This window comes from Seriola dumerili, unplaced genomic scaffold (assembly GCF_002260705.1).
Source record: "Seriola dumerili isolate Sdu_G_001 unplaced genomic scaffold, Sdu_1.0 BDQW01000433.1, whole genome shotgun sequence".
Taxonomy (NCBI): domain Eukaryota; kingdom Metazoa; phylum Chordata; class Actinopteri; order Carangiformes; family Carangidae; genus Seriola; species Seriola dumerili.
This window is the reverse complement of record NW_019174688.1, coordinates 35612-53244: the sequence shown is the minus strand read 5'-3', so window position 1 is coordinate 53244 and position 17633 is coordinate 35612. Positions and strand designations below refer to the sequence as shown.

The following is a 17633-nucleotide window of genomic DNA, read 5'->3' as shown; positions in this document are numbered from 1 at the left end:
GAGTGAAATCAAGTGAAATAAGCAATTACAAATCATTGTAAATTATGATATGACTAATTAAGGCTTCAAGTATAATAAAATGATGTGTATGTGGCAATTCATACATTTAACAGTCTTCTCTTAGGTTTAGGTTTATATTCTGGGAAGCCAACAGTGTGTAGCAATGGGGTAGGTTTGGCCTTCAAAACCCAGAACCTTCTCACTGTGAGCAACAGTTCTAACCACGGCACCACCATGCTGCCCCATGAATAAATCTCATAGTATAGTAGGTAATAAAAAGTCATGGTACAATAAGGCATAAAAAGTCATAAAAGTAAGGCATAAAAATGCAAAAAAAACCCATCATACTATAGTAAGACATGACTACATCATAAAACGTCACAGCATAGTAAGGCATGAAACTAGCGTAAAACGTCATAGTATATTAAGGCATAAAATGCAATAAAAACATCATAGTATAGTTAGTCATAAAAATGCATAAAAACCACATAGTATAGTAAGGCATAAAAATATTTTAAAAACCACATAGTATAGTAATGCATAAAAACCTGAAAATACGTCATAGTATAGTAATGCATAAAAATGCAAAGAAACGTCATAGTATAGTTGGAAATAAAAATGTCATAAAACGTCATAGTAGAGTAAGGCATAAAAATGGCACAAAACATCACATTATAGTAAGGCATGACAATGCCATAAAAGGTAATTTTATAGTAAGGTATAAAATGTCATAGTAAAGTAAGGCATAAAAAACAAAAAAACTTCATAGTACAGTAAGGCATAAAAATGTGTGAAAAAGACATAGTATAGTGAGGCATAATAATGGCATCAAACGTCGTAGTGTAGGTAGACATAAAAATGTCAAAAAAATGTCATAGGCATGAAAACATCATAAAACCTTAATTTTTATAATAAGGCATAAAAATGAAATGGAAAAAAAAACCCCGTCATGGCTGAGGAAAGGCATAAATCGTATCATAGTATGGTTAGGCACAAAAACATCATAGCATAGTAATGCATGAATCATCATAGTTATAATTAGGCTTAAAAATGTCAAAATATAGTAGGCACACAAATGTCATAGTATATAGTAGGGCATAAAAAAGTGTATGGCATAAAAACGTCATAGTATATTAAGGCAGTTAACCTTATATATGTCTTTGGACTGTGGGAGGAAGCAAGAGTACCCGGAGAGAACCCATGCAGGCACAGGGAGAACATGCAAACTCCCCACAGAAAGGCCCCAGGCCCAGGGTTCGAACGCAGAACCTTCTCACTGTGAGAAAGCCGGCATTGTATGGCACATATACTATAAACCCTGTCGTGCATTACTTCAGAGGCACATCACCCTACAGTCTGTGATACATTACCACAAAATTTAATTTTCATGTGGCACTGAAACATCAGGTCACATTTTCCGGGAATACCCATAGAATTTTTGCAAGTTTCTCCAGTTTATACTGCAAATCTACAAACAACAACACTGAGCATTTACACATAATATAACACAGGTTTGGAGGTTTTTAGATTTAATTTTGGGGGTTTCTATTTTCATATTTTATTCCCCAGTCATCTAATCGATCAGTTGTTTTCTATGAATGTTCAAATAAAAGACCCGACAACAAAACTTCTTATAGATGATTTTCATTTAATATTTCAAAACAGTTGCCTTTAGAAGTTTTCTTTCACCTTGGACTTCCTAGTCAGCTCTAATAGTCTTTAGTGAGCTATTAGTTCATTAAGATTTATTTCATAAAAAACCCGTCACACTGTTTTTGAAATACAAGGTATATTAGGAATATGACATTTTAGCATTACAAGAAGTTGTTTACCCATAAACGGTTATAAATTACACTTAGTTCTGCTGAGTGTAGAGAAATACTGTCCCATTGGTGGAGAAAACACACTGTGAGGAGAGACTGGGATCTGTGAGCCTTATAAAGCACTTGTCAAGAATCTAAATATAAGTCAGACATGACTCAATACTCAACTTGTCATTTAACTGGCAGATTACTTTCCACTGGGTTATCCTGTTGCCAAGACAAACAGTGATGCACTGTGACAAGCAGCAGGAAATGTGAATTATACCAATGTGAAACAGTATCTAAACTATTTTTGTGGATTACTCCAGATTATAGAAACCTTTTGGCCCTATACTGTTTGGTGTTTCTACACTGAGTCTACACATTTTCTCTCTTTTGGACCCCAACTCACTCTCCCTAGCTAAATAAGTAATAAGCAACAGAGAGGAGTGCCCATGAGGTTAAACGCATCATTACGGACACATGTCAAAAAAGCTCCTTCAAGAAATCTCACTGCTGACAGCCCCATAAATCTTTCTTTTTTCTCACAATTATGTGTAAAAGGCACCATTCTTTTGTTTAGTCTGTAACTTTGAACTGGTTGAGGCTTTCATCCATGTTTATAACTTTGTGCACACCCATCACAATACTACAAGGCAATTATGGTCTACGTATTTGCTCGTTTAGTTGTGATTTATCACAATCTGAACTAAACTAAACAAACTATTCTATTGTAAAAAATACCATTATGATTGATGAGTCAACTAACCTCAACAAAGTTTATTTTTACCTCAGCTGACTTTTGCCAAATATGTGGTGACAACTTGTGTTTCCCTGTCTCGGGTGTGTTTGTCACACACACACATCTGATTTTGATGATGGAAATCACTGCTCAATTCTGGTATTTTCAAAATTACACTGATTGGTAAAATCCAGTCAGTCACTTGTTAGATTTTGTTAAAAGTTAAGGTAATAATGTATCTCGTCAGTCCAATTAATTCACAAATTTTGCGACTTGTGCTCATTGTTGCCACATTCCAGTATTAAAAAAATTACTTTGATATGGCAAAGACACATCGGGTAGTGATTGTTCTATACAGTGACTTCAAAAACTCTGGGAAAAGATGTGGGCTCTGATTGGTGTCTGCTGGTATGCAGCGTCAAACCTTGTGTTTCAGTTCCAGTAAATGATGGTAGCTCCACCAGTATGAGTGTGCATGCTGCAGCTGACCGTGAGGTTGTCGGATGAAAGCCGTCTCTGCAGACTGGGTGAACACCCTTAACTTAATTTGTACAAATACTATGTGCCAAAAATAACTAAATGATCTAATGGAATTCTCTCTTCATCTGTACCCCATTTTTGGAGTAAAAGGAAAAAGGAAAATAATATAATAAAAGGCCACACCATCAAAAAGGTCAAAACAAATTTGTTTCATGATGTTATGTAGAGCAAAAATATGCAATTATTTCTAATGATACTATAAGCATTATCATAATGCCCATAGTACTCATTTCCTCTTATCCCCACAGCATTGGCAATCTTTTTATCACTCAAAATATCAGCTTGTATCAATTATGACGTCAGTGTAGTCGTCATGACGGAAGAAATCGTAACCACTGTGGTGGTTTTCACATGTTTCGGGGGGAGCTATTGCCTTTTGCTGTGTAAGTTCACCCCCATCCTCCTCCATGAATCATGGCTTCCTCCAAGACAGATGAGCACACAGATTACAAAGATTAAGACCAAAAGTAATTTAGTGCTTGACACACCGCTGTGTGGCACATACTTCTGCTTCCCATTTGCCGCAGATCAAACGTGTGCCCCAACATGTGCGCCAGCTGAGACTGTTCCTCCCTCCTGATATCAGGGAGGGAAGCCCAGACAGGGTGGGGGAGGGCGAGCTAATTGAAAACAGACATGAGGGGAAGTGATGTTTGGCTTCGTCAGACTTCTGGTTTGCTCCTAAAGGTTTTTTTTCTTTTCCTTTCTCTTCTTTCCCTGACTCATTCAGGCTCTGTAACTGTACAGGAACTGATTTCTTCAACTAAATCACCTCAGATATCTGACATCTGTTTTGGATAGTTTACAGTTTGGGCAGAATATCCATGGTAGAGATGGTGATGATAGAGACCAAACACCAGCTATTATTCCAAGATCTGATGAGTAATGTTGATGCTCCTCTTGAGGAAATCCAGACACTTTTACTCATGTGAGAAAATATTCTTGCCAGCCAATCTACACTTGTTTTAGCCACGCCAAAGGTATTGACTCACTGGCCATCTGGCAGATAGTCAGGCAATGGTGTATGTGTGTAAGTATCAGAAGTGTTTCCTGATGTTATCAGTGGTCTTGTGGTCATGTAGTCAATGTCTACTGATGTAAACTCCTTCCCACTGTTTGAACAACAGCTGAGTGGCAGTGGCAACAACATTATTATAAGAAGCACAGAGTCAGAGATGAGCATAATATACTTGACAAGTTGTAGTCTGGCTTTCATCAGTTGTACCCCGAAGAAAGAGACCTCTGTTGACAGCTTGATAAATGGCGATGCGGGAGAATTTTCTACAGTGGTATAAGAAGTGTTCAGAGCTTTTATTTACGCAGAAGTACCAGTACAACCCTGTAAAAATATTACATCACAAGTTCCAAAGACAACTGATTGTAGCACAGGGACTCCAGGAACCATGCACGGGGCATCAGCCAATCAAGTGAGAGGCACAAACTAATAAGTAGGCTCATGGACAGCAGGTGTGCCCCCACACAGACTTTGGTTCTTTGTTTGTTCTTTCCATGTGGCTGCACTCGTGGCTCTGATAGAAGAGCTGAAAAGAGATGGATGATTGTTAGCTGGTGCTGAGGAACGGTACTGACTGCTGTTAGTATTAGTATTATGTATTTTACTCTTAACTTTGTGTTTATTGTATCGGTTTCAAATAGTTTTGGGGGTTTGGGAGTTCATTCACTTTTGATGGTGATTTGGTTTGTGGTGGCACATTTTATTGGTGTGGTACTTCATTATTATATATTATTATATTCATTATATTGCTCACAGGTAGAATACTCCGAGAGCTCATCTGTGGGTGGTTGGCTTCCTGGCTGTGGTACAACTGTCCCTTCATTAGTAAATGTTTATAATAAATAGCCAGTTATGGCAGATATCCCACAGTCACTGTTGTGGCCTCTTCATTGAAGCGCCTGTGTCTCAATTTACTTGTGTTAAATTTGGCATTGTTGGGATGTGAAAACAGTCAGTGAGTAGTATAGGCTTTACGTTACCATCTTTATTCAACAGAGGCTTATGTGAACATCTCAGAGCATCTCCAGGCTCAAAATAAACTTTTAAAACAGGCTAGCTGTAACCCCCCTGCTCCTAACCCTTTTGCCACAGCCCCCAGAGTTGAGAGAACTGTTAATGTCCCACATGAAAGGAGGTGCCCAAAATGTTATGGTCATTAAGACTGACCTGACAGTACTGGCTTGAAGGACTGGATTGAGGAAGTGTAAAAATGCTTCAAGGGGTGTCACTATACCAGAGAAAAAGTAATTTTCCTCTTTGATCACCTGAATTGAGATCAAGAATAGGCCACAGAGTGGAAGGGAAAACCCTTGTGAGATCATTGATATCCTAAAATCATTGTGTGGTGGCAAAAAGCCTTTGTTGTTGTTGATAGAGACCAAGCAGTGAGGCAACAAGAACACAGGACTTGTTTTAAAAAAACAGGGGTTTTATTCAGCCAACTGATACAAAGTATAATAAGGGAGGGATGATGAATGAACTTTACTGAGCAAAATTATTTCTGTGAGTTTGATACTTGAAGACTGTTCTACATTCATCTGCTGAAAGTGATAAGATATAGGTCAAGGTCACAGTCACATCACAAAACAGGATTTTGGCCTTGTGAATGCAATATCTTGAGAACTCCTCAAGGGAATCCCTTTACATTTAGCACAAATGTCCACTGGGACTCAAGGATGAACTGATTAGATTTTGATGGTCAAAGGTCAAAGATCAAGGTCAGTGTGACCGCAAAAACCCTTTCACCGGCAAAAACATAGCCAACATGCACGCCCATGCATCTTTTTTAAATCACGGCTATTTTCTGTCTGAATGCCCACATAGACAATAAGTGGGCAGCCCTGCAGTGGTTTGACTTCTGCTTTTCTGATAGGAGTTAATCAGTTACTTTTAATAACCTCCTCCTTGTATTCATCCTCATATGAATCTCTGCATTGTGGTGTGCACCAAGGTTCTGTCCTGAGTCATAGTTTGTCCTGTATGCGCTTCTCCTTGGGCAGAAGTATTTTAAAGTTATTGTTTTGCTCTTACTGTGCTTTCTTTATATCCTCTATTTGATTTTTTTCTTTCAGCCAGGCTATTATTTTATGTTGTTCCTATTATTATTATTATTTTATTTTATTTTTTTTTTTGGGGGGCTTTTTGTGACTTTAATGGACAGGACAGTAGAGAGACAGGAAAACGGGAGGCAGAGAGAGGGGGAATGACATGCAGGAAAGGGCCGTCTGAAGCGGGAGTTGAGCCGGGGGCCAGCTGCAGCGAGGACTGTAGCCTCTATATATGGGGTGCCTGCGTAACCCACTGTGCTACACGACACCCCGTTGTTCCTATTTTTAACTTTAATTTGATCAGCTGTAGATCTGCTTTTCCTGGTCAAATAAGACACATCATTTTGTATTCAATAACCAGGTTTGTGCATTCATGGATTGCTGTTTTATGTGTGTATGTTTATTATCTATATATACTGTATATATATATATATATATATATATATATATGTGTGTGTGTGTATTTCCTCACTGTTAATTTTATCCTTATTTTGGGTTGCATTCCCAACAGCTGTGACTATTTACATGACATTTCCTATGAGAATTCTCCTCTTCCACACCTAACATCAGAATGTGAAGATCCATCATCCGTAGCCCCTAAACATGATGTAACCACCAAGGTGCACTTGACATTTACTTGACAATAATGCTCTTTGGGTGTGGATCTGTGTACTCAAGAGCCTTAAGGTTTGTGCAACAGGGAACACCTTATTTATGACGTTATATTGGTATTGAACATAAACATGTGCCTGTTTATTTAGTCCTGCATCATGCTATTGACTGTCAGTGGGGTTGCTGAAGCACTGCTTCTCCTCTAACAAAAATAAATGACAGCTCTACAAAACAGGGAGTCACTCCCTCTGAACTTTTACTGCACTCTAAAAAGCTATAAGCAAGAGCTCCATCCTACATGTTATAAAAAAATATATATATTTCCATGTCACTGTTCTTGACAATGTCAGATCATTAACTTGAAGGTATAACTTCATGTCTTGTTGATAGATGCTTCTTACCACTCAAGAGCAGACCATACTGTCCAACTGAATTTATATAATATTTACTCTCCTCAAATCATAAACCCAATAGTCGTAATGGAATATTTTTCAACTGTGTTCCCTATATATTTTATTGTAACATATGAACTGTTTCTGAAAGGAATAGGGACAAAAATAATTTGATTTATAGAATTTACTCAAAGCACATCATGTGAGAAATCACAACACCATGATTGCGATAAATACATTACACCAATACACAAATACTCAAGCAAAATTATCTAGAAAAAGAATTTCAAGAGAGTGAGTGGGTGGGAAACCTATGCTTAATATTTTGATCCACAAAATGAAAATGTTTATTTTCATAATTTTAAATCATTTATAAATCTGTGAATGATCTAGTTAGCTGTAATGTATTGTAGCGACCTGTACAAACTAACCTCTGGGCTATAAAAATCAAAGCATCTCAGTGTTTGACGAGTTAATTTTGACTCACTGTTTTGATAAACTGGGAGATGATTCTCACAGCAGTTTCTGTCTGCTGGCATTTACCAATTATACTTAGTGGCCTGAGATACAGTTATACCTTTACACTCATTTATTGTTGATAAGTGACTAAAACCCAAGTCTATACAATTAATCCTCACTTTCTGTGAGGCTGTATCCTTCCACCAAACCCTGTAGGAAAAACTGTTATTACTTATTTCTAATTAACACTATTACTACTACTAACACAGAAGAAGAATGCCTAATTTGAGCTGACGTTAGGTTTTTTTCCTTGCAAATAGTGTCACCTGTATTATGTAACCGTGTATCCTTCCTTGAAATAGAACTGACTTGTAATGCGATTTTGATCCAAAGAGAACAGAACTGTGCATTTTAGAAAAATATTTTATTTCTCATCTCTTCACAAGTTCCCAAAACCATCAATTTGTTCACATTCTCAGACAATTTCCAGCCATTTCAACATGCATATTATTTAGAAAATATATATAAAACTGAAACATTTTTGTCCATTTTCCTCTGTAATACAAAATTGAACAAAGTGCATCGTATAAAGTACACCCATACTTCACATATCACGACTAGGTACACAGTAACTTAGAACAATATTTAATGAAATATCTGTCACCACTGTTACATAAGTAAATCCATCTTTGGTCCTCAGCCACAGTATCATTATCATTGTCCCTTTTTCTCAGAGAGGTACGGTATCTTCTTTCCAGCTTGTACATGTTACCCACAGCACAATACTATAACTGCAATTTTTTCTCTATTTTCAAGTAAATCTACAACACTGCAGAAAGTGCCGTCCAGGATCCAGTGCAATAACAGTAACAGTGCTGAAGTAATGGTCACTAAACTGGCACAGTGACACATTTGTATGTGAAGTTCTTTCTGTTTTCAATGTAATCTAGATACACATACGTGAACATATGGTCTTAATATTTGTAAAATACACCAAACCCCGATTCTTTACCGACACCCTTTTAAAATAAAAATGTTAACTAAATAGCAGTTTTCCCATCTCCAGATATCATGAATAAATATCTGATTGAAGGCCGTCTCGTCCATCATCATGTGACAGAGAGAAACCTGAGAAGTGCATGAGCCCAAAAGCCCTCAGTACAGTTTCATTGAAATGTGCAACGACATCTAAACACTATATATTAGTGACATTTTTGTCACTTGTTTAAAAATGCTTTGGTAATATGGATGTTATCGGTTTCATCAAGATTACCGATATTTATTCCCCCCTTTTTTTTCTTGCAGTTTGTGGTTTTTATGTAGTAGCTGCATGAAATGTCTTTGTCCATCAGTTACTAAAATATCAAAATAAATACATGAAATTAAATAAAGTGAATATTCAAATTCAAATAAATCAACTTCTTTCTCGTAGTTCTTCACTGGCCCCTTCGGACCTACGCAGTCACTGTGTATTTTTGGGAGCACTTCCTACATAACTTGCGGAACCACACCCAGTAGAGGAACACCATAAGCAGCCAGTAGCATATGTAGGCCACGCAGCCAAAGATAAGAAACTTAGTTTCCATTGTCTTGGCTGGATTTGACCAGTCCAGTTGACTCTCCCTGTAGATCGTGTATCCGAGCCCACTTAATAAAATGGCAGCCCACACTGACAGAGGGAGAAGGGGCATGTAGTTCCCTACAATCTTTCGCCTGCCTGATGTCCCCCAGCTGCTTTTGTTCATGGTGATAATGGCAAAATACTTAGCAGGCAGCAGGCTGGTCATGTACAGAGCTGAGTAGAGGGACATAAACACCATCACAATGTCTCTGCGCAGGATGCAGGCGTAAGACGCTTTCACTAGCCCAATCAGCTGGATGCAGCACAGGACCCAGAGAATGTCCCACAGCGTGCCGGTCCAAAACAGCTGGATGATGGTGGCGGTGACAAAGAAGGGGAATATGCCTGAGACAATGGACTCATAGGTCATCCAGAGGTGGTGCTTGTGCCACCACATTGCATTGTAAAGCCACTCACGGAAGTAAGATTTTGTCCAGCGAGTCTGCTGGCTGAGCCAGCGCAGAAACTGAGCAGGTGTCTCTGTGTAGCATTTGGAGCGGGCTGTGTATCTGAAGAAAATGACAAAAAAGAAAAGACCGATGAAAACTTTCATATTTAACAGTGTAATATCAACTGATGTTTATTGTGTCCTTTGAAATTTCTGTACATAACAATGAGGGTTCTTACTTTGTGGCGTAGCCCATGCTCAGCATTCGGTTGGTGAGATGTCTGTCGTCACCAAATGTGCAGTGAGTTCCCAGAAACTTCTGATTGTACCAAGACTCCAGAAACTGCTGGAGGAGATCGTTCCTGTACAGACCTTCATGGAGCAATTCAAGAAACCACAATCACATAAGAAATATTAGCTACAATAGGTTACAACGCTGCATCAAAGCCATGACTGCTGCTGCTTCTTTGACCCACTTGAGGACAGAGACAATACCGTTTTCTTACCCAGAGGCCCACTGATGCAGGACACACAGTTGAAGAAGGACTGGCAGGACCTTTCGATATTGAAAGCCATCCAGTACCTCAGACTGCTCATGAAGCTGATGTATGAGTCTTTCAGGTTGAGGATCATCACATCTCCTCCCACAGCACCATACTTGGGGTTGCTCTCAAGCACCTTACACAGCTCCACTGTGGCCAGAGGGTCCAGCTTAGTGTCTGAGTCACACACCTGGGCAAGGAGAAAGAGATTCCTGTCATTGCATTTGAGCGACACTGTCATTTCCTTTTTCTTTCAAATGATCTTAGCTGAAGAAATACTTGAGGTATATAAATGAGAAAATAGAAATAGATACCTGTATATAGTCAACTGATGATCCAAGTGCCTTAAACGCTGTGTACATCACCTCCCGCTTGCCGCCCCATTTCTGCATGATACACACACACCTCTTGCTCTGGATCAAGCGCTCTACCTCTTTTCGCTGTGGATCCTCTCCAACAACATAATCAGCATCCCCGCCTGGGCCCATTACTGTGGCCATTTCCACATCCTGCTGGGCCTGGGTGGGGTCCCATGTATGGTAGTTGTTCCTCCACACATAACAGCCAGGATCCTGGTCTATAAACACCTCTCTGAACATCTCCATCATGTATCGGTCATTGTCTGAGTTCCCATCTACCACCATGATGATGCGCAGCAGCTCAGGAGGATACTTGAGAGCCCTGATGGAGTTAAGGCACTCTCTGAGATAGGCAGGGTCCTCCTGGTAAGCTGATATAGTGAAGCCGATGGTTTTGGTAAAGGTGCACGGGTCTGTGCGGGCTTTCATTCTCCGGTGTTCTATGAAGGCAAAGAAGCTCTGGACCAATACGTGGAGAGACAGGAGTAGTCCGTAAAAGCCAAAAGAGATGATTCCATACATGGAGGTCACTAGTTGGAAACCCTCAACATAGGCCCAAACCATCACAGCCAGGACCAACAGAGCAAAGAGGAAAATGAGGATGGTACGGAGTGTTGTGCCCAGCTTCTTCAATAAAGGTTTCAGCTCCATTGTGTTTCTTTACCTTTAGAGATACATAAAGACAATACATCTTAGTACAGCTTGTACATGTGTAAAGGATGGATCCCTACACCGGCACTAGTCATACTAAAAATGTACACAGACACTCATGGTAGTGTGGTTTGGAAAAAGGGTGTATTAGATGGAAATAGCTGTTTTATGTGGACTGTTGTAAGACATCTTAATGAGCTATACAACTTTGAAGATAATGCAGCTGTTAGGCTTATAGATGCTTTAAGCCCCAGTGTCTTATTTTCAAAAGTACCAAGACTGTCAGCCCAAGAATGTGTATGTATATAGTGACAACTAAGCACCATTGTGTAAAAACATATGTAATAGCTCAGGTGACATAGCAGTAATAGCACATAGCACATACGAACTGTCATTTTTAACCTATTCTATTTACTTATTTTAATGTTTTCAGATATATTTAATTTAGACTATATTATATAATAAATAATCTTCTTATTCTTCTTAAATCTACAAATCAAAAATACTGCAGGTTAGCAATAAACTGAGCTTAAACATCCCACGACATCACCACAGAAACAAGCACAATATCTTATCATGATAGAAAAACAAATTATCTGTTGAGTTACTCCCTAAAGGTAGAGGTACCATCTGTGTTTATCATCTGACTAAATTAATAAATAACCGAATAATGGATATATAAAATAGTATACAAATGTATATGTGAAAGCATTGAAAAAAAACCTTACCGCTTGCAGAAATCTTAAATCTGTTTTTATTTAAATTCGATTTTTTTTAAATCGTTAAGGATGCCACGATTCTACGCTAAACATTTAGTTTTAATTTAAATGACACTTCTATTTCTATATATTCAAATTTGATTACACCGTATATATTAATATTTACGACTATTTTTACAGTTTTTTAATGATACGGCAATAAAAAAAAAAGTGACTAAACAAAGTTTTTTTTTATTTTTTTTTTTTTATCTTTAACCCTACCTGATATAAAGTTCCCCTGGATTTAAATTTGCGAGACATCCACTCGGTGTTTCTCTTGTCTGGCAACCTGGCATGTGGACGGGATGGAGCCATGTGCGCGCCTTTTCTGTCTTTTCTGTCTTTTCTCAGCCGTGCGTCATTAGGAAGGCGGTGGTCCCGCTGGCTCATTATATCAATGTGCGCGGAGCAGAAGGCTGCTTTGTTTTTTGCTTTACCATGGAGATGTAAAGTTTGCGACCTCCTACACAAGTGTTTCCGAAAAGGGGAAGGTTCCTAAACTTTTCGTGGCAGGAGCTTCAACAGTGGAGAACGAGCGACCCATTTGATTAAAGGGATGTTTCGCATAGTCACTTCTAGATTTCTGTCCATCTCATTCTTCTTACTTCCAAAACACTGAACTGATCCTTTTTTTCCACCAAGACAGCACATTATTTTACTTACATATTTAATTTAATTTTATATCTGTAATTCACCAGCTGTATGAGATGTTATATCTTTGAACATATATTATTAAAAATGCAGTTCAGTCAGTAGGCTATATTCTGCTCTTGCAGAAAGTGAGTGGCCATAGAACAGAATGTGGAGATATTCAATCACATTAACCTTGAGGAGGGAGAAAAAGATAAGACACATCAGAGGCTGCAGTCAAGCTAGTTGGATGTTGCCCTCTACTGGTTTCTATCTGAAACTGCAATAGCTAAAAAGAAAAAAGAAAAAGGGGGAAGGAAGAAGTGAGCTATAGCTGGTCAGGGGTTTGGGGGGTGGGGTCTTTGTGAAGCATAGTGAAGGAGTCAAAGCCGGTGTAACAGAGTAAAAGGAAGTCTTGTCTCTGTTTCTTTGCCACTAATCTTTGACTTCAAAAAGACAAAAGCTGTCCCACATGGTTTTCTGAGTTGCTGACACTGTCCCGACTTAACCGTGATTACATCCCTGTAGAGTTTCTTTACATGGAAATCTGCTCATGAGGGTCCACACCCTTAGCCACAGGAGCTGGCGTGAGCCATCAACACGCTTCATGTCAGACCCAAATAGAAGCCACCAGGCAGCTGATGTCATGTCAGGAGGCTGGGCCAGTGTTTTAGGGGACGATGAAGTGGCTTGTTATTATATGTTGGAGTTTCTCCATGAGATCTGTATGTTAAATGTGCTTTTCAACATTGTGCTGTTGATGATCTTGTAGGTCCCTTATTATACTATTACCTTATATTAATATCTCATTATATAATTATCTTATTTATAAATCTTGTAGGTGCAGCATCCTGTTATGGTGCTTGATGAGAATCCCATGTCTGTTAATTCTGTGTGTTAATTGTTTGTTGTGTTTATTATTTTTAATTCATCATTATTAAATGTTAATATATGTGTCAGTATGGTGTTTTATTGAATCTTTACATACTTTTTTTATTATTTATCTAACCCTAACTAACCTTAACCCTATTTTATTATTATTTAGTTAATATTCAGGAAGTCAACTTGTTTGCTATTTGCTTCTATTTCCTTTTTATTTTATTTTATTTTATTTATTTGAAAAGGTCTTGTGACACTCCTGGTTTGTTCTGACTTGTCGGTGGCAAATGATTGCAGACTCTGAGGGTTTAGCAGCATAAATCTGTGGCCATATCAGGTGCATGTACAGTAAAGGACACTGTGGACGGATAAGGACTCTTTTTTTACCATTGAGCCATAATGTATAAGTTGCTCGTAAATGTGGTTTGTGGAATTCTGTAAGATTCAAAACACAGACATCTGTGTTGCCAGAATCAACATCCCGTCCAAGGCCATGTTTTCAAAAAATAAGAAATGTGCAGCATGCATCTTAGCAAAGAGAGCTATTTTTTTTTACATAGGCTATGAATCTTCAGAAACCTAGTTAGGCCTCATGTCTTCATTCGGTGGTCAAGCAAATGCCTGGTGATTCACTCCTCCTCTCTCCGCCACACCCAAGCAACCAAAATCCACCTAAATCATTTTGGGATTTTATGAGTATTCTCATAGTTGCACCTGATGCTGTTTGATTTTCACACAGATGTTACAGAGCAGTGCCCTGCTGAAAAGATTCAGGACATAAGGTATACTTACTTCTCTAAGAGCCCAATAAATGTTCACCTACATTATCCATTTTACTCAAACACAAACTGCACTAACATTAATAATCAGGTTGAAACAAGACTTTGTGCAACTACAGATGCAAATTCATGTAGTTTTCTTGAACTACAAATAAAAAAGTTTCTGAATAGTCAACTGGCTAAATACCATATTTGTCACAGTGCTCTGTACTCACTGATTATGGAGTGTGGCCAGAGTGTGAAACATGCTTTGCAGTTTCAACCCACAGAGAGCAGTGTAGCAACATTTTCTGGCCTTGGTGATTTACTGTTGACGGACTGTAAATGTCAGGTTTGTTCCTTAACTGTTCTGCGTTCAACTGAGGCATCCTTGAGCAAGAAACGTGTCTGCTCAATCGCTGTGAAGTCATTCTGAGTCAGAGTTTGTACGGCCAAATGTCTGTGAGGCAGCTGGACAGTACCGTATATTACATTCTTAGATACTTACCATTTTGATTTAGAATCATGCAAAGCTATGAATTATGCCAGTGACACACGCGGCTTTTCAAACACACATATGACTTGTTTTAGAGACTTGTTGGGGAAAACACCTGTCTGTCAGTTTACTGTCTATAACTTTCTATAACACTATTCTTGTAATATCAGTCACCACTGTGTGTGTGTGGAGGGGTGGTGGGGGGGTGTCATGAGAAAGGCAAGCTGTTTCTCTTCACACGGATGCCATTATAGACATACTCATTCTAATCACACACTAATAGACCTGTATAAACCACACTGCACACACAGTGCATCTCATAGACACAGGAGGAAGTCTTTAATATCTTTGCTGCTCAGCCAGATGCCATTGTGTTCTTGATCCAGGAGGTGTAATTGCAAACCTTTGTGTACACCCCGGGCTTCTTTCTCAGGGCACAACCATGTCCCCAAGACACCACTCCCTGGAGCACACCGTCACACATCATGGGACCCCCAGAGTCCCCCTTAGGATAATAAGATGAGGTTATCTTCACTGATATATGCAAACACATCTGTTTTGTGTTACATTAGCCGTGATCACTATATTACCTGACAGGAGTCCTTCCCTCCCTCCAGGTAGCCAGCACAGATCATGTTCTCAGTGATTTGGAAAGGATATGCATTAAAGCATGTGTCATCACTCAGGAGAGGGGCATCCAGGCACTGCAACTTATCAGGGTACCTCGCTGGAAAAGACAAAAAGAAAATCCATGAATGTTCTTTTGTGTAAATATGACATGGAACTATTACTATATTCAGCCTTTTAACTCACAGCCATCATTGCTGGCACGAAGACTGCCCCATCCAGAGATCTTGCACATTGTCCCGTCATTGGCACACTTTGTGGGAAGAGTTGCAGGGCGCACAAAGCTGTTCAGAGTGGCAGGGCGACTCAGTTTGATAAGCATGATATCACTGTCTTGCGTGCGGGAGTTATAGTCGGGGTGGCGGATAAACTTGGCAGACGTAATGTACTGCTCGGTCCCCTCCTGTTCCCAGATGTTGTGCTCTCCCAGCCGAACTTCTATATTTGACCTGAAAGAATTAAATGCATCCCGAGGGCCAGTTAGCTCCACTGATGCCCCCACCGCAAGACCCAGCTTCAAGGGAGATTCACAGTCAGAAAATAATGAAAACGACCTAATATAAGCACAATATATGTAAATCCCTCTGTTTTAGGCAGCTGCTAGAGTTTTAGTTCGCATGCTGTAAAAAGAGATTGGTGATCATCCTTCTCACTTTGGTTTGCAGTGTGCTGCAGAGAGCACCCACTCATCAGACAGAAGAGTCCCACCGCAGAAGTTATACCCAGTGAAGAGGGACACTTGGTAGGGCACAGAGTTTTTCGGGCACTCATACCCTCCGACAATCTTGTCATCTTCCTCCAGGGCAGCTATAAATGAATAAAAGAGTAACAAACACAGAGAAAATTGTATCATCAGTGAATTGGCATCATTCATTCTTTTTTTTTAATCAATAATCTTATTAACATGTGATTCTCTGCTGCCACCTGAACTAAACATTTTACAGTCTCTTTCAGTTCCATACTATACCTGCCCCTCCGAAGAGAGTCAGAAGAAGGAAAAGCCTCATGTCTTCTGTCTGTTTGGCCGGCAGATTAATGTACCCTGAGCCTTTTAGTTTCAGGTATTTTAGTCCTCTTATCTCCTTTTTCTCAAGGTCTTCTGTCGTCAGAGTTACACCTCAAACACTAAGCATGTGTTACATTTCCCCGGTGGTTTAATGTACAGTATTTAAGATGGAAAAGCACTGTAGTTCAATACTGTGAAAATGATTTGGGGAAATAGCTTGATCAAGAGGACGATTTGAATTAAAAACGCTGAAATTTGGAATTTCCCTCTTAATAATATCTGTCAGTATACATTGTTTGTGTTTGCTTCTTTTATGATTTTTTTTTTCTGATAGAGTGATTCCTGGAGCTTTTGAGTGATTGCTCTATAGATTTAAGATCACAGTTCTTTGTAAGCTGAAACTCTTTGTCAATGTCTTTTTGCAGTAGTTTTATTATCCAATCACATACCGGATGTTGCATGTGTGCTGCCTTCAAATGAACTAAAAAGTGAGCTTCACATTTGAGGATGTTGAGTATGTGGGTGTAATCATCTTAGGTAGGAGTAAAATTGTACATTTTTTCTACAGAAAGAACAATTTTTTTACCGTTTTGTAAGCTAGGATGTCCACTTATCAATAACCTGCTGACTTGAACGCATGTTGCAACATGTGATATGAAGGTTATGAACTATGTGGTCAGGAAACGGGATAGTGTCAGCAGTTTCAGTTATCAATGAAGTGACACTTGTTAACACTGAAAGCATTTACTTCCTCCTAGGCTTATTTCAGTTAATGTTTATTGGCATTATTTCTATTTTTTATACACTTCTGTAAGTTTGGGAGTCAGACACACACTTTAAAAATGTTCAAAGAAAAAAAAATGTTTTAAATTACAACTCTGTGTGACAGTTTCATCTTGCTATCCTGTTTTGAAATTCAATGTGGTCTGTGTAGCACTCTCACTGTGGTTTGGGTAGAAATACCTGAAGAAATTCAGCACTTTCACTGCAACTCGCTCCAACATTGCAGAACTGCATATCATTGCTGAGTCAATGTTTTAGAGTGGAGACGTACTAGGGAGGCACCAGGCTCCGTTACGCATGTATGAGCATAGGTGTTTATCAGCACCAGACAGGAAAACATCTAAATGTGAGGGTGCATTTACCCAAACCCTATGATTATACACTTAAGACTAAAATATAACGCATTCCCATCCAGCACAGGCAAGTCCCCCCCCCTTCATTACTGTGTGGCACACACACCGTCAGCCTCATTCCTTTGCCAACCTGCATATCATTGCTTGTATTCTTTAACTGTTAACAACTGCA

General features: G+C 39.1%; 2 protein-coding genes across 2 annotated transcripts; both read right to left on the bottom strand.

Moving 5' to 3' along the window:
• Nucleotides 1–9098: 9098 nt before the first annotated feature.
• On the bottom strand, nt 9099–12234 carry LOC111234063 (hyaluronan synthase 1-like). Its single transcript, XM_022761973.1, is given in 6 exon segments — nt 9099–9199; nt 9202–9740; nt 9859–9991; nt 10126–10351; nt 10476–11184; nt 12152–12234. Coding segments are annotated over 5 exon segments (1695 nt in total). The 5' UTR covers nt 11172–11184; nt 12152–12234.
• A 2813-nt stretch (nt 12235–15047) lies between these two features.
• LOC111234066 (trypsin-3-like) lies at nt 15048–16373 on the bottom strand. The gene is made up of 5 exons (XM_022761979.1): nt 16287–16373; nt 15973–16126; nt 15506–15768; nt 15283–15419; nt 15048–15197 (listed from the first exon to the last, which is right to left on the bottom strand). The coding sequence occupies exons 1-5, from the start codon at nt 16324–16326 to the stop codon at nt 15048–15050; spliced, it is 744 nt and encodes a 247-aa protein (XP_022617700.1). The 5' UTR covers nt 16327–16373.
• Nucleotides 16374–17633: the final 1260 nt, after the last annotated feature.

Excerpts from the sequence above, each read along its gene's own strand:
- LOC111234066 (XM_022761979.1), bottom strand. The coding sequence starts at position 16,326 with ATGAGGCTTTTCCTTCTTCTGACTCTCTTCGGAGGGGCAG. Across the intron at positions 16,127-16,286 it reads GACTCTCTTCGGAGGGGCAG|CTGCCCTGGAGGAAGATGAC; the intron begins GTATAGTATGGA and ends ATTCATTTATAG. Across the intron at positions 15,769-15,972 it reads GCAGCACACTGCAAACCAAA|GTCAAATATAGAAGTTCGGC; the intron begins GTGAGAAGGATG and ends TAATTCTTTCAG.